The sequence below is a fragment of the Eschrichtius robustus genome, chromosome 3 (genome assembly GCF_028021215.1).
Source record: "Eschrichtius robustus isolate mEscRob2 chromosome 3, mEscRob2.pri, whole genome shotgun sequence".
NCBI lineage: Eukaryota > Metazoa > Chordata > Mammalia > Artiodactyla > Eschrichtiidae > Eschrichtius > Eschrichtius robustus.
Window position 1 is genome coordinate 96925443 of NC_090826.1, and position 22136 is coordinate 96947578.

The 22136-nt window shown below is 51.7% G+C and overlaps 1 protein-coding gene across 1 annotated transcript; it reads left to right on the forward strand.

Moving 5' to 3' along the window:
• Positions 1-331: 331 nt before the first annotated feature.
• On the forward strand, positions 332-18786 carry STRIP1 (striatin interacting protein 1). Its single transcript, XM_068540455.1, has 21 exons — positions 332-530; positions 2998-3067; positions 3813-3887; positions 4355-4489; positions 4587-4707; positions 5488-5556; positions 6556-6662; positions 6771-6898; positions 8155-8337; positions 8727-8944; positions 10266-10331; positions 10433-10496; positions 11628-11699; positions 12188-12262; positions 12460-12557; positions 13858-13984; positions 14197-14297; positions 15061-15127; positions 15670-15774; positions 16421-16625; positions 17819-18786. Exons 1-21 carry the CDS (start codon positions 351-353, stop codon positions 18064-18066), a joined length of 2514 nt encoding a protein of 837 aa, XP_068396556.1. The 5' UTR covers positions 332-350; the 3' UTR covers positions 18067-18786.
• Positions 18787-22136: the final 3350 nt, after the last annotated feature.

The following is a 22136-nucleotide window of genomic DNA, read 5'->3' on the forward strand; positions in this document are numbered from 1 at the left end:
GATCGTGTCCATTTTGTTCACTACAATACCCCCGACAGGGCTGTAAAAGTGACAAGTGCAAAGCAATGTTAAAGGAAGGGGAGGGGCACTAAACTGACTGAAGGGGCTAAGGGAACCTTCACAGATAAAACGACCTCTAAACTGGAAAAGAAACAGGGTAGAAACTAAAAAGACGTAGAAGAACTAGAGTCCACAGAGGAAATCTCGCGAGGTGTTGGGCAGCCAAGACGGCTCTGCCGCTTGCCGCCACACTTAATATGGCGACCAGGGACCGTTCCAGGAGGAAATCACGCGAGAGTTGCATCATCGCTACAGTCTGTGAATTGAGCCGGGGGTGTGGAGCAGCCAAGATGGAGCCGGCGGTCGGCAGTCCCGGCCTGCTGATCATGAACAACAAGCAGCCCCAGCCGCCGCCACCTCCGCCGCCCGCAACGGCGCAGCCTCCTGCTGGGGCACCGCGGATCGCTGGGAGCCTCCTGCCCGGGGGCAAAGCCCGAGAGTTCAACCGCAACCAGCGCAAAGACTCGGAGGTCAGGAGCTTCGGGGGGCGAGGCTAACACCAGGCAGGCGGCGGCGGGGGGTCCGGGCCCGGGGCCACTTTCGGGTCCAGGCTGGGTTTCCCGGAGGGTTCGGCAGGGGAGTTGTCATTTACAGCGAAAAGAGCAGGAAGCAAGGCTGGCATTCCCCGAGGCCGGAGGCGTGAAGGCGGGGTCCCCTCCCGGAGCTTCGCAGCCCAGGAGATCCTCCCCGAGCCGGTGTCCGCTCGTTCGCTCCTCTGCGGCCGGGGCTGTGAGCGCGACCTCCGGGTCCCAGCCCCTGGGGAATCCGCCCCCTGCCTCAGTTCAGGGGTGAAGAGTCAGTGGTCTGCGTGCGCTCCAGAGGGCGGGGCGGCTGCACCCCCAGACCCCCTAGTCATCTCCGGCTTCTGGTCGCGTGGGTTCCGCGGCGGACGGCGTGTGTGGGCAGGGAAGGGACTGGCGAGGGTTGGGAAGGCACCTGGAAGACGGACGGAGCTAATTAGCACTAATAGTATACACTGTGCGCCTCGAGGTTGCGAGAGTAGGAGGGGGAGCAGTCCTGTTCTCTCTGACCTTAGCCACTGCGGGTTCAGGCCACGGTTTGACAGTGCCCGGTGGTTGGTGTGCCCAGTGCGCCCGATGCTGAACTGTTAAAGATTAGAAATATATATTAAACATGCGTTAGGGCTCAGCATCCCTCTTCTCTTGCTAGTGGGCTGTTCCTCCCATTCCGGAGACACGGTAGTCTGGAGCTGACTAGTCACCTCACCCCGAGTTAAAGAATTACTCCCACTGCCTCCGTTGTAGAATTCATGAATGAAGACACGCACGTCGCAGCGCTTTAGGGCTTCTTAATCACCATGTTCCCAGAGCACTTACTGTGAGGTTTTCTTCACCTGAGAGGACTCCGAGGCTGATTAGCAGTCAGGTGCTTATTAATGAGAGGGAATTCCTCATTGTCCAGACATAATGTACCAGGTCATACCAAAGAGTGATGATGTCGTCTTTAGACATGTGAAATCAGTTCCTCTCAAGCTTTTGGGTTTTTGTTGGCAAGAGCAAACCTCTGATAAAACATCAAAATTTGGCAAGTTCCAATCAGATACACTTTGAGCTTGAAGTGAATTATTTGAAAAAGCAATGAAACTGACTTTTTAGTAGCCCTTGCATGGTGGGCTTATTGCACATCAGTGGCGACTTCTTAATAATTTTTCAAGTATGGAGGATTATGAAAGTGGTAGGGGTGAATCCACTTTCATCATGAGAGGAGTCCTAGTTCTAAAATAGTTAAAAAGTTTCCTAAGTGGCCATTAAATGCACTTGCTCATTCTGCCCTTTAATTTCTATATAGACCCAACACGTGGAAGGTCAGTCAGAGAACACATTTAAGCTGAGAGACCTGCTTAAATCTGTTTTCTTACAGATACTGATGTGGCTCTTTTTTGAGTCATAGCTGAAATCAGTAGGCTGGGAGCATGAGGAATGCCTGCAGGACAGGGAGGCAGATATTTGATGAGAGTCCACTGTGTGCTACACAGTTTTGATTAGTCCTTAAAAACCTTCAAGATAGATTTCTGTCATCCTCATTCCATAAATGAAGAAACTGAAGCTCAGGAACTTATGAAAGTGTGCACTCTGTTGAGTCGAATAAGGAGTAGAGTTCTTCATGTTATTCACTGTTTGTGGGTATGTTGTATCATTTTGTGGGTGGTCTTTGTCTTCCCAAGTAAATTGTAATTAAGTTCAAGGACTACCTTTCTCTTCGCCTCTTCTCTTTTCCCAGAACAAGGCTTCCAAGATGGTGCGTTCTCAGTACTCACCTATCCCCAGCAGTAAAAAGATTCTCTTTGTCATAGTCTCTCCTCTGTGTGGGAGGGAACCCATTTCTGTTCAGCCGCTGCCTTCTCTGTCAGTTCTCACTGAAATTTGAGAGAAGGGCAGGAAGGCTGAGGGTGTCAATACTCATTTTGTTCTGAGCTATTGATAGCCCACTAGCCAGAAAGAAATGAGGCTTCCAAAATCTTAGCACCATGTGGAATGGTCATTTCACTGCACAGAAAACATGGAAGCTTTAGTGTTCATTCATCCAACAAGTATTTATTTGAGTATAAGCTATTCATTCATTTAGTCATTCATGCCAAGTAGTGTGCTGGGCATTGTGGAATCATTGGTGAGCAAAATGGACAAAATTCCCACTCTCAGGAAACTTGGCAGTCTCATGGAGAGGCAGACACTAAACAGATACACATGCGCATATATGATTATGAATTATGATAAGTGCTGTGAAGGAGCAGTGCAAGGTGCTCTGAGAGGGCTTGTTAGGGAGACCTGAACTTCCCAGGAGACAAAATACTGCGATACAACATTAGAAAAGTGGAGGCAAGGACGTCCTGTAACACAACAGTGTCTCTGGAAGCATATGTGTTTGTTCCTTTAGAAAACACAGTGATCTTTTGCATAACTCTCCTTTTCTCAACAGGGCTATTCCGAGTCTCCAGACCTGGAGTTTGAGTATGCTGACACAGACAAGTGGGCTGCAGAGCTCTCAGGTAAAGCACAGGCCTTCCTATTATTGGGGGGTGCTTTTTTTCCTTATTGGTCTTTAATAAAATTAGGAGTGAGTGTCATTTTGGAGTTCATTTTTTCCCCCTAGATAGTCCTAGTAGTGATGTGTATATGTAAAGCATGTTAATTATTGGATTCAAGCCCTTTGTATCTCATAACTTCGGCTTGTCCTTTACTTTTATGAAGTGTCTCTGCATGATCAGCTTACTTGGCTGTGGCCCAGTCCCAGTGTGGACACTGATGTTCCTTGGCCATGTGCAATCCCCCTGACAGTGGTCTCTCCTAGAGCAGGGGTCCTGAGGAGTGCCAGCAAGTGTGCCTGCACCTGTGCCCATCTGTCGCTGCCACTGCTGCTCACGTGTAATATGAAGTCAGCCTGAGCTGATTCTCATGCCTCCATAGCACAGGCCCTATTCTCAAGCCACTTGACAGACACACGTTCACGGTGGCGGTCAGCCTCTGGCATGGCATGGTGGGGTTGATGCACGTCGGACTGGAAATGCCTGGCTTTATGCCTAACTGGCATCTGGTTATCGGCTGCAAGGGAAGTCAGCATTCTCTCCTTTGTGCACATCAGAGCACTAAGACCCCGTTAGTAATTAGACAGCATAGTCCAGGAGTCACTGTGACTCAGGGACAGAGCTGGGCCTAGAAGCATACCTTCTCTGCTACATGTGACACCTGCTGTAGGACGTGGACAAGGAGATGATGACACTTTGTTCTTGACAGAGCTTTACAGCTATACAGAAGGGCCAGAATTCCTGATGAATCGAAAATGCTTTGAGGAGGACTTCTGGATGCACGGTGAGACGATTCCCCCTGCTTCTTGGCTCTTTCAGCTTGCATCATGAGAGCTCTGCAGGGCTTCTCTTAGTCATCTGAATGACCTAAGTCATCCTGGAGTGGCCTAAGAAACCTGCTCAACCATGATTATTCAAGGCCAGATGTGACATTTAGGGTGGGCTTGCAGGTACTCTGGTGGGGCCTTTTCAGAATGTGAGTATTGGGGGGAAAAAACTTTATGTGATTAAAATTGCACCCAAAAAAGCAGTGTTTCAGTCTGGAAATTCAAATTCATAGGGCAGCAGTGTTTCAGTCTGGAAATTCAAATTCATAGGGCAGCAGTGTGACCTCATCCCTTATATAGAGAGTAATTTATCTTCCTGAGTGTTCTGGTTCTGTGGCAGTCCTGAATTTGATGGGTTAACATGGTGTCCGCCCCACGGTGAGGATTTTTTGGGCTCCAGTGTAAGTTGTCTCTTGCCCGGCAGTGACAGATAAGAAGTGGACTGAGCTGGACACCAGCCAGCACCGCACCCACGCTATGAGGCTCCTGGACGGCTTGGAGGTCACTGCCAGGGAGAAGAGGCTGAAGGTGGCTCGAGCGATTCTCTACGTTGCCCAAGGTCTGAGTGGACACCCAGGGACCCCGGCACCCACTTCAGTGATGCTGCCCAGTCAGATATGGACAGGGGCTCAGTGAGCTGTGCCCTGTGTTTGCAGGCACCTTCGGGGAGTGTAGCTCGGAGGCAGAGGTGCAGTCCTGGATGCGCTACAACATCTTTCTGCTCCTGGAGGTGGGCACATTCAACGCTTTGGTGGAGCTTCTGAACATGGAAATAGAGTGAGTTCTTCTGAGGGGCTGAAGTAGGGAGAGGGCGGCGGAGGGACAGAGCTTGCAGAACTGGTTTTCAGAGGGTTATATGCGCCACATGGGGTTCTGTTCTAACCAGCCAGGTTGAATAACGGGAGATGCTCACCCAAACGTTGAAGACCAGTGAGGGGCCTCGCAGCCCGCTAACACCAGAGAGCTCGCCAGACACTGCAGCTCTTGCCCAGGCCCACAGTGCCCCTGAGAAAAATAAAAAAGCCTTCTCATTTTGAACCTTCAGACTCCATTGTGTTTGACCGCAAGTTTCCCCTGAGCAGGAGACCAGGCACAAGTCTGACACATGGGCTCAAACAAAGCCTGCTCTAGCCTGTGTCTCCACTAGTCCTTTGTTTGGTGGACAGGTCAGCTGCTGCTCATCTGAGGAAAACACCATCAATAATAAAAGCACTCATTGCGTGCTTATATGTCCCAGGCATTGTTCTAAGGACACTACATGTACTAATTCATGTTAATGAATTAGCTGCTATTACCGTCCCTATTTTGCAGATGAGGAAACTATGGCACCGAGAAGTTGAGTGCCCAAGGGCACATAACTAGTAAGTGTTAGAGCCAAGATTCAAACCTTGGCAGTCTGGTCTCGGGCTTGAGTCCTTACCCTCTGGGTCCTGTGGGTTCTTCTGCAATCTAAGCGCATAGCATAGGGTTTTATCCCCCTGTTGGGCGGCACTTGTCGGGGGAGCCACTTCTCTTCCTTCCTGGGGGAAGGCACTGACTCTCGCATCTCTCCTGCAGCAACAGTGCCGCCTGCAGCAGTGCGGTGAGGAAGCCGGCCATCTCCCTGGCTGATAGCACAGACCTGAGGTGAGGCGAGCAGCAAGCCCGGACTCCCTGAGCTCTAGCTGGAGAGCGAGGGCAGGGCAGGGCATGGGCGGGTACCTTTGGGTTTCCTTGCTGTGTGTGCTCACCCTCTAATTTGCAGGCGTGATGGACTCAGTGTGATCAGTAGGCCCTACTGAGGGCGCTCCCTAGGTGGGGCCCTGGGTTGAGACTCCCAGCGGAAATCCAGGGTGAAGATGCTTAATAGAGCCACAGTGAAATGTGGCCTCCTGCCCACACCACTGCTGGGAAACCTGGTGGAGTGGCATTTTGTATTTGGACAAAGCACATGAGGTGGCTCCTTCTGCTTCTGCCTTTCCGTGCACAGCTTGATGCCTGTCTGTGTGGGGTTAGTCCTGACAACTTCATGACGTTTCCTGGCTGTGCTGGAAGTAATAGCAACTGCTAAACAACAAGATCACCTTCCCATTTTTGTGAGGATTAGAATCTGACTCTTTGTGAATGTGGAAGTTTTCAGGTTAGATGTTGGTGGTGTTCCCCACTGTAGTTAGGGTCCCTGGCCATCGCCCTGCTCGCTCCTGATTTCCCCTCCGTCATGGTAAACACTTCCTTGCTCTCACCTTGATCATCCACTGCTTTATCTCATCCAACACTGGCTTCCATAGCTCACGCCTGCCTCTGTGTTTTTCTCATTCCGGGAAGCTTAGGGTAGTAAATGCTTTTGGCCATTCTTGTTCATATCAATCCATTCAGCAGCCACTTATTAAGCACCTGCTTTGAGCAAGCACTCTGCTAGAAATGGAAGACGATCTGGTCCCAACCTCAGCACCAGACACAGAGAAGGAAGCACCGCAAGGTGCTCTGTGGGACTCTTGAGTTTTTAGTTTTTTCTACATTACAGCCCTCCCCCCCAGCCAGCCTTGGTGCTCAGGCCTTTCTCATGTCGTGTGGGATGTGAGGAAGCCAGGGGGTGCTCCCTTGACCCCCCCATCCTGCTTCATTATAGCTGGCTCTTGTCGCCAGGGTCTTGCTAAACATCATGTACCTGATTGTGGAGACCGTTCACCAGGAATGTGAGGGTGATAAGGCCGAATGGAGGACAATGCGACAGACCTTCAGGGCTGAGCTGGGTAGGACTCTGGGGATCCTGGCTTGAGGCCCTGCCTGGGAATTGAGGCTGGAGGGCTTTGGGAGGGTCCTGTTCCTGCCTGTGGTCCTGATACCTTTGTGTACCCCAGGTTCCCCTCTGTACAACAGCGAGCCATTTGCCATCATGCTATTTGGGATGGTGACCAAATTTTGCAGCGGCCATGCCCCTCACTTCCCCATGAAGAAGGTTCTCTTGCTGCTCTGGAAGACAGTACTGGTGAGTGCGTCCTTGAAGGGGAATTCCCGTGCTAGGGGACAGGGCAGGAGGGAGAGTTGTCACTGTATATCCTTTTGAATATTGAATTATATGAATATATAACTGCTTCGGTTAAAAAAAAATTCTGAAAGAAGATTCCTGAAAGGCGATGACAAAAAAAGTGTCACTTTGGCCTCACTGCAGCCAAAGGGGGCTTGGCCTTTGAATCAGAATAGATTGTTGGCTCCCTGGTTCCTGGAAGCTGTTTTCTGCAGTCATAGGGCACGTCTCTCCAGGCAAGCCGCTCATGAACCTGGAGTTTTAAAGTGATTTGAGGCAAAATTAGAGCTGGTATAATTGGGGCCCCCTCAGTCAGATGTCACTTGAAAGAAGAAAGAGTGAGACCTGTGCCTACATTTTCCTCAGGGTACGGTGTGAAAGCTGACTCTTTTTCTAGCTAGTGAAGGGGTGGGTCCAGGAGAGTGGGCTGGCTAGCACCCTTGGCTTGGGAGCCATTGTCAGCAGCCAGGCCCAGGCCAAACCAGGAGCCCTTCTCTCCAGGAGGAACGACCTGGGAAGACAGCGGAGCTGGAGTCTGGACTCCTGCTCTTCCTGAGACTCGCCTTCCCCTCTTTCAGAAGGGGCCAGCTCTGCGGAGCCAGGGCTCAGTGAGGTCAGGCCTCTTTAGAGTGCGCTACACATTTGATCTTGGCGGGATAAGCCTGTTGATTCCCCAGGAAGCCTCACTGAAGCCAGAGAGGAAAGCTGAATTGCTCAGAAACAGTGAAACTAAGCAGCCTAAAATTGCTGAACGCTGCTGAGGTTTTGCTTCTAGGGGGATGTTTAGATGAAGGTGGGTTTTTATTTTTTTTGTTGTTTTTTAATTTGAACATCCAACAGTGTATTCCCAATTTGGCTTTGAAAGACTGGCATGTACAGCTTTTGAAGCATTTGAGTCCCACCTACTTTTCTAGGAGCTTGAAGGGTTAAGCTCTTCAGATGGCCTTTGTCGCACTCGAGGGTCTGTTGTACACACGGAGCTAGGTGTACCTCTGCACTAGGCTCAGTCAGCCTGCGCGTCTCCACTCCTTGCCCCCTCTGCTCCTCCCCCATGCTGATGTCGCTCATTTCTCCTGGGGGTGCATTCAGTCCCTTGTTCAGAGGTTGTGTGGGTCTCTGTAAAGATACGGGTCACGGTGTCACAGATGCTTTTGAGCCTGACACAGGGACCCGCTTACGGACATGTTGTCCCGGCTCCGCGCCTGTCTGTGACACAGTGCATGCTGGGCGGCTTTGAGGAGCTGCAGAGCATGAAGGCCGAGAAGCGTGCCATCCTGGGCCTCCCCCCGCTGCCTGAGGACAGCATCAAAGTCATCCGCAACATGAGGGCTGCCTCTCCGCCAGCCTCTGCCTCTGACCTGATCGAGCAGCAGCAGAAACGGGGCCGTCGGGAGCACAAGGTGAGGGCGACAAGGTCCCTACGACTCCTGAGAGTTCTCAGGGTGCACAGGTGCAGTGGCATAGTCACTGGATGCGCCCCAGGTTGTTGGAAGGTTGTTGAAGTCCCCTCTGATCAGCAAGTCAGAATGAATGCCTTTAGGGCAGGGACACTGTGTCCCCAGCCCAGGGCCCAGTTTATAGTGGGCACTCAGAATGTGGCACTTTTGAGGGACTTGGGCAAGGACTGATTTGTCACTTGGGCCCAACCTTGACTTCCTCTCAGGTTTTTCCACTGCTCATGGCTCTCTTCCTACCACCTTTCTGTGTGATCACTTCTTTAGCCTCCGTGCCCCTTTTTATCTAGTTCGTCAGTTGGCTCTTGTCTGCTCTCCCGTCCCTCTGCTCTCAGGCTCTGATAAAGCAGGACAACTTGGATGCCTTCAACGAGCGGGATCCCTACAAGGCTGATGACTCTCGAGAGGAGGAAGAGGAGAATGATGACGACAACAGTCTGGAGGGGGAGACATTCCCCCTTGAGCGGGATGAGGTGATGCCTCCCCCACTGCAGCACCCCCAGACTGACAGGCTTACCTGCCCAAAGGGGCTCCCGTGGGCTCCCAAGGTCAGGTGAGTCTCAGACCTCCGCAACACTCTTTGCTCCTGAAACCAGTGTTGTCACATCCCCACGCCTGGCACCGGGCCTGAGTTGTCACATGAGGTCCTGTGCAGGGCCATGCTGGCCTTGGCTCTGCGATGAGCCTCTCTTAAAGTGCCCAGTGCTGGCCCTGGGGGTGTCAGGGTGCTGGCCTTGCCCAGAGAGGCCCTTATATGGCTCTTGAGTCAGTAACGTGGGTTAGCTCTTTTTTTTTTTTTTTTTTTTAATTAATTAATTAATTTATTTATTTATTTTTGGCTGTGTTGGGTCTTCATTTCTGTGCGAGGGCTTTCTCTAGTTGCGGCGAGTGGGGGCCACTCTTCATCGCGGTGCGCGGGCCTCTCACTGTCGTGGCCTCTCTTGTTGTGGAGCACAGGCTCCAGACGCGCAGGCTCAGTAGTTGTGGCTCACGGGCCTAGTTGCTCCGCAGCACGTGGGATCTTCCCAGACCAGGGCTCGAACCCGTGTCCCCTGCATTGGCAGGCAGATTCTCAACCACTGCGCCACCAGGGAAGCCCTGGGTTAGCTCTTGATTGGACGTGATACTAGTGAAAGGGAATGGGAAAAAATTAAAACAAGGACATTTAAGTGAACCCATCTCCACCCACCCTGGGGTTGTATATGATTTTTGACAGAAAATTATAGATTAAGGAAGAATTTCTTTAGAACCATAATTAAGATGTTTGAGATATATGTGCGGGAATCAGTGGATGTCAAGGTTCCTGGATGTATATAAATGGTATCTGTTTGAAAGGGCACCAACTTAAGAAATAGATGAACATGTGAAAAGATATAGGGGTCATTTTCTTGATCCAGGTTAAAGCCCCAGTTTTCAGTGATCTGTGATGGGAATACAAAACAAGTCATCAGAAAATGCAAGCTAGCCTGGTTGTCTGAGACAGGACAGTGTGACTCATGAAAAAATCAGTAGCTTACAGCTCTAATTGTAAAAATTGTAAATATCTGAGAAATTCTGTTGTGACAAACTTGTTATTAATATCTGAATAAAGTATGCTTTTAAGTTTGATGTATCACCTTAATTTTATGAATAAACTAGTTACACATAATACATTTTTAGATTATTGATCCAACAGCATTATGAAGGACCTTAAAATAGTCTGAAGATTTCAGTTCTTTGTTTTTTTATTTTCTTTTTTCCAAAAAGAAAAACAATTGTGGGAGACTTTTTCTTTTTGGCTTCACAGTTTCTGGACATTCTGTGTTTTCTGTGTTTTATTAACTATGATGCCTTGAGATAACATTTAAGAAAGCCGCAGTCTTTTCCTTTGGCAGAGAGAAGGACATCGAGGTGTTCCTCGAGTCCAGCCGCAGCAAGTTCATAGGTTACACTCTGGGCAGGTGAGTGTGATCCGAGTTCCTTTTGAAGAAAGGTAGTGGGGTCACCCAGCCTTTGGTGTTTGGGGACCCAGGCCTAACACAGGGCCTTTGTTATTCTCCAGTGACACGAACACAGTGGTGGGGCTGCCCAGGCCAATCCACGAAAGCATCAAGACTCTGAAGCAGGTAGGTGGCTTTGGGTGAGCTTTTGGCCTAGGTTGGTCCCAAGTGAGTAAAATGAGACCAGCCCTTTGGGAGAAGCCTTTTTAGACATCTGTCCGCCTGAAGGAACTGGGGGTGGAGGAATAGGTGGACAGTGGCAGCAACCTTTAAAACAGTTTTTCGTGCATTTTACTTTTTTTTTTTTTCATTTTACTTATTTTAACTGAGCTTTTGTTGGGCACTTAGTGGGGGTTCATGAAAGATTATATTACTTGACAGTTGGAGTTTTAAGGGGCTTAGTAAATAGCCTGCCTTTTCCTTGCCCAAGTCCTAAGGCGGTTGAGTTAGGGGAGTAGGCAGAGGGAGATTTAAATGCCAGCTTTATTGCCCATGGAGTGATTGGAGAATGAGGCATGAGAACACAACAGTAGGTGTCCAGATTACCTCACTTCCAGAGTTAGGCAGACTCGCCTACCCAGACCAGGCAGTGCTAGAACCCTGCTGAGCCTGGTCAAGGAGCAGAAGAGTTTACAGGCTTTTCTTTTTTCTGAAGAGAGAAGAGAAAGAGGGGCTGAGACTGTCCTGTTCCTCCTCCCGTACTCGCCAGTCGCCAGTCCGGGAGGGGAGGAGTGAGTGTGGGGGAGGGGCGGGGAGGGACCAGGAGTGCTCTGTGCACTCGTGTCCCTCCACCTGGGAGGAAGCAGCACGAGTGGGGAAGAGGTGTGGCCCCTAATAGCATGTCTGGAATGTAAATGTTTATATGTTTTTGAAATACATTTTTGAAATTTGTAGTACCGAGTGGGCTTCATGCAGGGGCTTTTTGAGCATTTGAGTACTTGATTCTGAGTACTTGGGTGCTTGATTCTGCTTTTGTTTTCCTCCTGTCATTGTCACTGTCTGAAAACCCCCTTTTCTCCTTTAATTTGCTTTTTTTTCTGATCTATTGTGTGCTTTTTTACACTGGTTTTAAGAGGTAGGTGCCCACTTAGAAAAATATTTCAGGTTTGGGATTTCAGTTCGGGATCTGTATGGTGACTTAGCGCTCTTTGAGAAGATGGTGTTTGAAGAAAATTGTGTGGGGTCTTTGCCAGGTGTGGGCATTTGGCCAGAGAATGAGGGGTGTTTTCCCCAGCGCCTCTTTCCCTCTCTCTCCAGCACAAGTACACATCGATTGCAGAGGTCCAGGCGCAGATGGAGGAGGAGTACCTTCGCTCTCCTCTCTCAGGGGTGAGTTGGAGGCCCTCCTCGGTCCGCAGGATCCCAGCTGTTCCCAGCACTGTGCTGGGCCTAGACCGCAAAATGCCCCAGGCCTGCCCTCCAAAAGCTCCCAGTCTGGCTCCCGCTGCAGGGCTGGTGAGTGTCAGGAACAGGGCTTAAGAGCACAGACTCTGGGCCAGCCACCTTCCTCTGAATCCTGGCTCCACCACTTAGTGGGTGGCAACCTAGGCAAGGTACTGGCTCTCCTTCTGCTTTCGTTCCCTAGCCTGTTAAATGGGAATGACAATAGTACCTTCTCCGTAGAGTTGTAGTAAGGATTAAATGTGTTTTTACAAGTAAAGTGTCTGGCATGTTGTATTATTCAAGGTTTGCTATCATTATCATCATTTACATCCATACTTACAGATTCTCCTCCAGCCAACCAGCAAGCTGGCTCAGGAGAGCATCGTCAGGACCGGGCTTTGTATTTGTACCCATTGTACCCATTTTGTTGAAAGGGAGAAGAGGAAGTCGAGCAAGTCCCTGCAGAAACCCTCTACCAAGGCTTGCTCCCCAGCCTGCCGCAGTACATGGTGAGTGCACTTCTCCTGAGTGCTCGACCTGCCATGGGGTCCCCTCCCGACAACGCTGGCCTTGAGAGCATGCCCGCCAGTGTCCTTTAACCCCTCCTTCTGCTGCCTGAGCACCTCCAGAAGGACCACCTCTCAGGGCCTAGTGCTGCCCCTGGCCCCTCTCACCCATGCCGTGTGAATGGTCTGCTCCTCCCCAGATTGCGCTGCTGAAGATCCTGCTGGCCGCAGCCCCCACCTCAAAGGCCAAAACGGACTCAATCAACATCCTAGCAGATGTCCTGCCTGAGGAGATGCCGTGAGTATCAAGTCTTGAGTATTGAGTGTGTGTGGTTCCTAGGAATGGAGCAGGTCAGGGGCAGAAGGGTAGAGGGGAAAGGGGAAGTGTTTGCCTTTTGGTCCCACTGTTTGCTAGCTTGTTTGCTGTTGTCATTCTTTGTTTTTGTTGTTGTTGCTGCTGCTGTTGTTTTGGCTCAGCTTCTCTGCAGATTAAGTTTAGGGTATTCCTGGCTCAGAAGAAAGAAAACGTACTGGGTGAAATAATTTAGTTTTACTGCTTGGGGAGGTGGCTTAATCTGGCTGGCCTGGATTCTAGTGTAGACTCTGCCACTGAGTGAATATCTGAGTGAATTGGTGAAAGTCACTTCCTCCTCTATAAAATGAATCGGACTGTTTGACATTTCCCCAGAGGCTCCCTTGAAAGCTATGTGATTGGGACATCCAGGACATACAGTTTTAGCTTCTGGACAAAAATCAGCCAACAGCTGGACCTGAGCTGGGTGTAGATTCTTTCCTATTTGCCAGTGAACTGGCATGCAGAATATTTTTGAATGTCTCAGGGTGATAGTAAAATCCTTAGGGGTTCTTCCTCCCTGGGGCACTGACCTCATCTTTTTGATGTGAGAGTACAAACCAAGATCACGTTGTGCTTTGAGAAGGACCTGGGCACTTGATCTCCTGCCTGCCTACCAGTACCACCCAGCTCTGAGGCCAGTTCCCTGGTGGGTGGGCCCCTTGCGTCTGGTGTGACAGCCAAGTGAGGGAGGAGGCAGGGTTGGCTAACACCAAAGGGAATGTCATGGAGCACCAGGCCATCGTGATGGTCCTTAGGAAAAGGACTCCACGGTCAAATATTGATCTCCTCTTATAAAGATTTATAGTGAGAGCTCCTAAATTTGCGAGAAACTGATTTAAGTAAATGCTTCCTAAATTTATCTGACTCCAAAACCCCTTTTCCCCATAATATGAAACATCTCAATATACTGGTATTCCACAGAACACACTCTGAGGAACACAAGTTCATATGGTGGCAGAAGCTTAGGGGAGATCTTGAGATGAGAAGTTCATTTTTGGAGGAAAAGCAAAGAAATAGGCTAAGAATGTGTTTGGGGCATCACAAGGAAGAAATCAGTTGTGCTGAGCTAGATTGCTTGGAAGGTGGGTGGGTGGAGCTGGGCCTAACCTCTGAGATGTCCGTAGGGTGGGGGTGAGGTGGGAGCTTTGCCCAGGGAAGGCTCAGGAATCCCATCTCTCCTGGGACCACCAGAGAGGAGGGTGCTGCACCTGCTGGGGGCCCACCTGCGTGATTGTGCTTCTAGCACCACAGTGTTGCAGAGCATGAAGCTGGGAGTGGATGTGAACCGCCACAAAGAGGTCATTGTTAAGGCCATTTCTGCGGTCCTGCTGCTGCTGCTCAAGCACTTTAAGTTGAACCACGTCTACCAGGTACCTGCAGCCCCTTCCTTCTGTCCACTGGGCGAGCGCCTCAGGCAGTGCTGCTCCTCTAGCCCCAAAGAACAGAGGCCTTGGCCTTCAAACCTCCTTGAGCTCTGCATGAATGTTCTAAGACACAGTCCTCCAACCAAGGCCTTTTATCACTGGAGGAAGGAGGGTGAGGTCCCATGGGGCATGCTTATATTTTTTCCCGTTGCTTGCAGTTTGAGTACATGGCACAGCACCTGGTGTTTGCCAACTGCATCCCTTTGATCCTGAAATTCTTCAATCAAAACATTATGTCTTACATCACTGCCAAGAACAGGTGATAAGGACCAGGGATCAGGAAGGGGTGGGTATGGCCAGATGGCAGGGCTCCCAGCTGGCCTCTCCCACTGAGCCCGTTCAGCACCCACAAGCCAGTGCTCTGCCAGGCATAGGACCCAAAGATGAATGAGACATGGTCCCTGCCTATAGAGAATGCCAGTTTGTCAAACCTGAGTCTAGCTAGTCTAGTGACAGGTGACTCAGTCTGTCTTTGCCTGGATGGGAGGGTTCTCATCCTGGGCTCCAATACTGCCCTCACTGCCCTTCTGTGCCCTTTTTTTTTTTTTTTTTGAGGAGACTGGCTGGGCGCTTGCTCTCAAAGGAGTTTGGCCCCGTGCACTGTAATGTCTTGTCCCCACCCCATCACCTGGCGCCAGCTGCACTTGACATTGATGGCTCCTCAGTGTGATACACCACAAGCTGAGCTATTAGCCAGACACAGTCTCCAGTGGGGGCTTGGCATAAATTAATTGCCTTGAGAAGTCCGCCCCCCGCTCCAGATTTATTGTTGGGAGGGATAATGTGCTCTCTCCACCCCTTAGAAGATTACGAGCTTGTCTCTGGCTACAGAGGGATCTTACGAGTTCACTAGTAGCAGGTATTTCCCCGTCTTAGAGCTGGGGAAACTGGGGTGGTGCGGACAAGGTCGGTTACTGCTTCTGCACCGACGAGTGAGGGAGGGAGGCCAGGAGCCAGCGGCTGCTCCTCCAGACCCCAGCCCTTGCTCAGGGTGGGTGCCTGGGTTATCTTGCCCCGTGCAGCATCTCTGTCCTAGACTACCCTCAGTGCGTGGTGCATGAGCTGCCAGAGCTGACTGCCGAGAGTCTGGTGAGTGGCTAGCCTCTTCCCCGGCGGTCCCTTTGGTGTGAGGGTTGTGGTGGAGAGCCTGCCTCCCCCTCACAGGGGTAGAGGTTCTTCACAGGTGCGGTCACTGTTGAGTGCCTGGCTTTTGAAGCACTGTAATTGCATAGAAGGGCTGAGGGGCGGACCTTGCAGAGTGGGAAGATTTGGATTTAGGGCTTATTTCAGAAGTGTGGTCTTCAGGTGCTGCCGACCCAGAGCTCACCTGGTCGAGTTGTTTCCCTCTGGGGCCACAGCTCTGAGGGAGCATGGGTGCCCCAGGTAGTGGGGGCCAAGGCCACAGCCCCCAATATCATGCTCCATGTTTCCTGCAGGAAAATTCTAGGGAGCACCCCTTACCCTCTGCCAGCTTCTGGGATGGAGGTCCCCCTGGGCTGAGGGGAGGAGGGGGTTTCTGGTACACGCGTGGAGAGACTGAGCAGTGCTGACGTCACAGATGGGAGGGCCTTAGAAACTGCGGAGCACCTGCAGCTGTGCAGGAGATGATTGTTCCTGGGTTTTCCCTGTAGGAAGCAGGTGACAATAACCAGTTTTGCTGGAGGAACCTCTTTTCTTGTATTAATCTGCTTCGGATCTTGAACAAGCTGACCAAATGGAAGCATTCGAGGACGATGGTGAGTCAGCGTGGTCAGCAGGCATGAATCTTGGAGCTCAAAGCAGCGTGCCACCCGCTGTCCGGTCCCCTTCGCGTTGGAGGCCAGGGGTCCCCAGGGTGGGCTTGCTGCTGCAGCCGCATCCTTCTCACCTAACTTTCCTATAGCCACATCCTTGCATTTTAAGGGCTGATCTCTGGTGCCTTGATGAGTTGAACTGGAAGCTGGAAGAGGCTCAGTCATGCGCTGAAACAAATCTACATATATAGAAGGAATTTTCTGTATCCTCTTAATCTCCACTGGTTCTCCACCAAGGTTCTGAGAGTCTCCTTAACCCTGAGTCTGTGGATACCTTTGGGGTGGGGAGGTCCATGAATCCTCTGAAATTGTGTATATGTGCACATAGGGATATTTCTGGTGAAGGAGTTCATAGCTTTCTTCAGATTCCAGAATGACCCATAATTAGGATGACCAACCATCCAGCTTTGCCTGGGACTCTCCTGGTTTTAGCAGTGGAAGTGTCCCAAGTCCCAGGAAACCCTTCAGTCTGGGGAAAACTGCAACAGTTGGTCACCCTGCCCTTAACCCCAGAAGGGATAGCAGCATGGTGGTGGTGCAGGCATTTATTTCTGCCCTCAACGTGGGCCTCCCTTGTAACCCTTCCCAGATGCTGGTGGTGTTCAAGTCAGCCCCCATCTTGAAGCGGGCCCTGAAGGTGAAACAGGCCATGATGCAGCTCTATGTGCTGAAGCTGCTCAAGGTGCAGACCAAGTATCTGGGGCGGCAGTGGCGAAAGAGCAACATGAAGACGATGTCTGCCATCTACCAGAAGGTGCGGCATCGGCTGAACGACGACTGGGCTTACGGCAATGGTGAGGCTCCCCACGAGGCAGGGCAGGGCAGGGCGGGGCGGGGGTGGAGGGGCGCGGGGAGGTGACAGCTTTCCCTCTAAGCTTCCCTCTGAGTAACCTGGAAGAGCCCAGCTCCTGCTTCTGTAGCATCAGGATGGGAGCCCTGGGAAGGACTTGGAGAAGCTGCCAGGCTTGGCATCTGTGATCATACCCATTCCTCTCTGTGCCTCCCCTCTCCTTTTCCAGAAATTGTCACAAGACTTTCGCTGTCCTCTCGTCCTCTCTCCCCCCTGCAGCTGCCGTGGTTCTGGTCACTGAAATTCTCACAGCTCCTGATGGATTCCCTGCCAGTTCCTTTCTCTCCATCAGTGCCTCAGACTTTGCTGTAGTGATCTTTTTAAAATGCAGATCCAGTGGTGGTACCTCCCTGAGTAAAATCCTTCATTGGCTTCTGATTTCCCTAAGAATTAGTGCCAAACTCTTAACGTATTTAAGGCCCACACTTTGTCCCTCCCTGTCCTCATCTAATCTGTTCCAGCTTCCCCTCAGCCCAGCTCCCATCACACCTAGGGCTCTGGGCACAGTCAGTGCACATTGGCCATGCTTCCCCCCAGTTTTGTACTCTCTCCCGGCAGGGTACCTCCCCGTACCCCCTAATTGTTCTGTATCTGCATGTGTTCCTCCCCTCCCCACCTTGGCCTCCCTGGCAGAGTGGGTCTTCCCGGTGTCCCCTGAGCATGCTACCACACCCTTACAATTCCTGGCCGCAGCACCAGGACCATATGGCTGCATCTGCACTCCCAACGCCCTGAATTTGTGCAGAGCCAAGGTGGCCCACAGCACCTGGTCAGGGAACTGAGAGAACAAGCAAATGAGGGGATCTGCAGGTTCCTGCCTCTGATCCCAGAGAGCCAGGGAGAGCATGACTTTGAGAGAAGCATGTTGTACCCCTGGCTTTCCCTCACTGGATCCACATAAACTGCAGTGTAGCCTCTTTCTCCGTAGCTCTGGCTTTTCGCCTTTGACCTGACTTACCTGTGTGTCTAGGAAAGAAGTCCTGTCAGTTTTCCCGAGGATGGGGCTTGGAGGTTTCCTGCTCCTGGTTGACAGTCAACATTCCAAGCCCAGGCCGGCATGGCCCTAAGCTGCAGTGAACCCCAGGGGAGCTGCCACAAGAGCTTGGCTCCTAACCATGGCTTCCTGCTTTGTCCTAGATCTTGACGCCCGGCCTTGGGACTTCCAGGCAGAGGAGTGTGCCCTCCGTGCCAACATCGAGCGCTTCAACGCCCGGCGGTACGACCGGGTCCACAGCAACCCCGACTTCCTGCCTGTGGACAACTGCCTGCAAAGTGTCCTGGGCCAGCGGGTGGACCTCCCTGAGGACTTCCAGATGAACTACGACCTCTGGTTAGAAAGGGAGGTCTTCTCCAAGCCCATTTCCTGGGAAGAGCTGCTGCAGTGAGGCTCCTGGGCAAGAGACTGAAAATGAAAGAAGGGGTGATCGCCAGGTACCCCAGGGGCTGTCCTGGTTTCTTGCTGCAGTGCTCCCATCCCCCTCCAGGTGGCAGCACAGCCCCACTGTGCCCTTCCCAGGCAGCGCTGGGCTGGCTGGGGAGTCTGCATCTGACCTCTCATTGATTCCCAGCGTCCTGCTCGGGAGTGGTCATCTCTCTGCTTGGGATCCTCTCTTCCTTCACTCCTCCGCGCCCTCCTCTCATGGACATAGTTGGTTGCAGCTCATTTGTCATTCCACCGAAGGCTGGGAAAACCTGGGATGGGCTGGGAACCCGCTGCATCTGAATTTCAGGGGTCATGCTGACTCTTCCTGAGACACACAAATCCTTGGCATGTCAGCTTGCCAAAGAGGAGGGCTTAGGATTAGAGCCAGGCCAGAAAGTCAGAATCTTGGTTTTGCTTTGGGGGGTTTCTGATGTCATTCCAGCCTCTTGCTAAGTTTCATCCAGAAGCAATTGCAGAGGCTCCTGCAGCTGCCTCAGCAGTTTGGTTTTGGATGGGGTTGGGACAGGAAGAGAAGCTTCCCTTAACCAGAGGTGCCATTTTTTTTTTTCTTGGTGTGCAAGTTTCTGTAAATATATATGAATCTGCGTGTGTTCTCTTGTGTCATGTTGGGGTTTTTAATGTGTTTGTGTATTCTGTTTACATTAAAAGGAAGCAAAAACAATGCCCATTGCCTTGTCTGCAGGAAATATGGCCCCTGAATATCTCCTCCAGGTCTAGAAAGAGAGTTTTCTTGCCAGCATTGATAGGTCACCCCCTTGTCCCTGCCAAGCTGCCCACCTTTCTCATCTGAGGGGGAAGGGGAGGGGGAGTTGGCACTTACCGCAAGTGTTCTTTCCCTACATCAGTCTGGTTTTGCTCCAGGGCTCCCAGCCCCAGGGCTCTGGGTTGCTGGAGCTGTAAGTTGTCTGCACCCCTGGGTTAGAGGTATTACAGTAGGTGCCCCAGGTTTCTCTGGATCACACCCCTGAGCTGGACTCAGCCAAACCAATTTCAGTATTAGGCAGGGAGGGGCCAGGTCAGAGAGGGGGTCGACTGTGCTGGACCCTCACTGGGGCAGATGGGACCTGAGAGGAAACTTAAGTGCCCAGAGGCTGGGGAAGCAGACCATCAGGAGTCCTGGGAAAGGGAGTGTCGGGAGGCCCAGGAGCCCGCGTGGCTGAGGGAGAAGCAACGAACACCTTTGTGGTCGGTGTCAGTTTGAGGCTTCCGGAGCCTGCATCTGGCCTTCAGATCCCTGGACATGTCTGCCTCCACCTTGCTCGATCTTGAGGCTCTGCTTCTGAGGATCTTACCATTCTGATGCTGAGAAAAGGAGTGTTCCCTTTTAGGAATTGCTTAAAGTTCCCTTATCTTACCTGTAGGCCACCTATAGGGGGCTTTAAGTCTCCAAAGGGTCTTGACTAAGAAAAGAAACGTATTCTGGGGGAAATCTCCCCTTTGTTGGCTCTTCCGTTCAGTACGTGTCCACTGAGCCTCAGTCCAGGCCCTGAGCTGGGCTTCTAGGACAGGCCTTTATGCGCCAGTGTGATTATGAGCAGCCGGGTAGGAGCCAGCAGTGTGCTCCGTATGTAAGTCACACAGCCTAGGAGATGGCAAGTCCCTGTGATTGGCCTTTGCCACAAAGTAACTTGCACAGGACAAGGGACTTTGACACAATTTATGTGTGCACAGTGGATTCTCTGCTGTTTCTTACTAGGGTCAATAGGAAGTACGCATCTTGAGGTGGCAGTTTGAGTAAGTTGGATTTTCACATTCTTGTTTGACCACGTAGCCTGGCTTACTGAAGCCGTCTGGCTGAGGCTTTGACCTCCTTCCCATTTTTTGATTTCCCCAAATCTCTCCTCTGAAGCTTCTCTGAAGCGTCACCTTAACTAGAGGTGCCATTTTCCCTCTTGGTTTGCAAATGTCTGTAAATATCTCTATATAAATCTGTGCAAAAAGAACACAGAATATCAAAGCTGCAAGGGCTGTAAAGCTCGGGCAGGTGGATCCTGCCTCTGTGGGCCCAGGGGCTGGCCCAGGAGGGGAAGTGCCTTACCATGGCCACAGAGGGTGCTCTGGGCAGATTGGCTGTTTGAAGCCTGGTCTTTGTACAGGAGTATCTTTGGAGCATCAGCCCTGCCGTCATACCTTGGGGGCCTGTTCTGGGCCGGTCCCCGTTCTGGGTGCCCTGAGTGTCCAGGTGAATAGGACACCACACTCTTACTTTCCTTGACAAGCTCACAGCTGATGGAGAGCTGGCCATAAAAGCAAGTAAGAGCAGTAATGTGCTAGGTACTGAGACAGACATCTTCAGGGCTCCACAGGACCGTTGCTCCCAGCTGGTGCCCACCTCCTGGAGAAGGGACAGGGCGAGGGGAGGCTGCAGTTGTTGAGGGGAAGGCAAGGGGGCTCCAGCATCAGGAACAAGGGCTCCAAGAGCGGACGCTTTGTGCTCATGGCTGGGATGAGCCCGTGGCCAAGGCTGGAGCAGGGGTGAGGTACGTTCTCCCTCTGCCGGATACAGGAAATGCTCAGTTCCTGGGGATACTGGGCTCTGTTCCCGTCTGGAGCTACAGAGGGTCTGCACTTTGGGGTTGTAATTCAGGTTGATGTGTAAAGGACTGGGGGAGGCCGGGGCCGAAGACTGAATGCCTCTAATGAGAAGCATTTCCTGATGCTGGACTGAGGCTAGAAGCTGGGACTGAAGGACCATCTGGCTAGGGCCCTCCTCTCCGGGCCTGGTGTCCGGGCCCCTGCCAGGACCAAGATTTAGGGCTTCTCTGGGTGGGCCTCACAGGAGCAGAGAGGAGCCTTAGCAAAGGGAGACCGAGCCTAGCACCTCTCTTAGGTTGAGATTTCAAGTGGGGCCACTTCCCTTTTCTTTTTCAGAGGGGCCGACCAGAGCCCCAGCCTGGCCTTGGGAAAACATCGGGCCTAGGCTGAGGGCTGAGGTTGCCTCTGGAGTGAGGCCATGGGGGCAGGGGCGTCTGGAGACCTGGGGGCTGTCTTAGGGGTGAGACGCCTAGGGTGTGGAGGAGGAGGGGAAGATGGAAGGACGGCTAATGGGAAGCAGGTGGAAGGGCTGCCTGAGTCCCAGCCAGGGGACAGGCTGGCTGGGATGGCCCAGTCAGTGGGAGAACCCGTCAACTCACAGATAATCCTAGGGAACAGGCTCCGGGATGCCCATTCATATTCATTATGTGTGAAGTGGGCGGTTGTAAAGTTAGCTTTCTCTTCATTTAGCTGTCACTAGACAGAAAAATATGAGCTGTGGGCAGATGCCCCTGGATGGGAGCCAGTAGCTGGTCTCTGGCCTCCCTGTGCCCTCCCCCACCAGGGCCTCCCTCCCGCACAGGGCCCGCTCTGGCCTCTGCCTGCCTCTCCTGCCGTTGCTGCACTGATCTCTGACTCAACTTTATTTTCTTCTCTTGTCTGTCTCTTCCCCACTTCTGCTTCCTTTGCTTTCACAGATTCTTTCCTCTTCCCTCTTTCTAAGCTGTGAGAGAGGGAATCATGGTCTTTCTTGACCATCACTCTATCTCTGGCACCCAGCACAATACCCAGCACAAGTGGGCACTCAATATTTGTAGAACAAACTAATCTTTCTCTCTGCATCTCTCTTAACTTTTGTGAGACAAAAAGTCCAAAATTTTGCTGGCCACTCCTTGGGTGAAGAAACTTCTAGTGCAGTTCTCTTAGCCCTGGAATTAGAAGTGTGGGTTTGTACCCCAGTTCATTATTGACCAGCTGGGCGAAGGTGGTTCTGTTCATCGGCAGTAGCTGGGGCTGCCTCTCCGTACTGCCCAGACTCTTCCCTTCCTGGTGCACATGGGGCTCACGCCTGGACCTCAGAAGCCAGGCCCTCAAATGAAGGGAAGGGAAGAGAAGGAGGACACTGGTTTCCTCTGGGTGATGCTTGGGCCTTGTCACAGTGACTGTCTTGGCTGGTAAATCCGATCTGATGGATTTGCACTCTCCTTGGGAAGAAGCACGGCCCTGGCCACCGGAATCTTTGTGTGCTTGGGTTTC

Excerpts from the sequence above, each read along its gene's own strand:
- STRIP1 (XM_068540455.1), top strand. The coding sequence starts at position 351 with ATGGAGCCGGCGGTCGGCAGTCCCGGCCTGCTGATCATGAACAACAAG. Across the intron at positions 4,708-5,487 it reads CTTCTGAACATGGAAATAGA|CAACAGTGCCGCCTGCAGCA; the intron begins GTGAGTTCTTCT and ends TCTCTCCTGCAG. Across the intron at positions 8,338-8,726 it reads GGGGCCGTCGGGAGCACAAG|GCTCTGATAAAGCAGGACAA; the intron begins GTGAGGGCGACA and ends CTCTGCTCTCAG.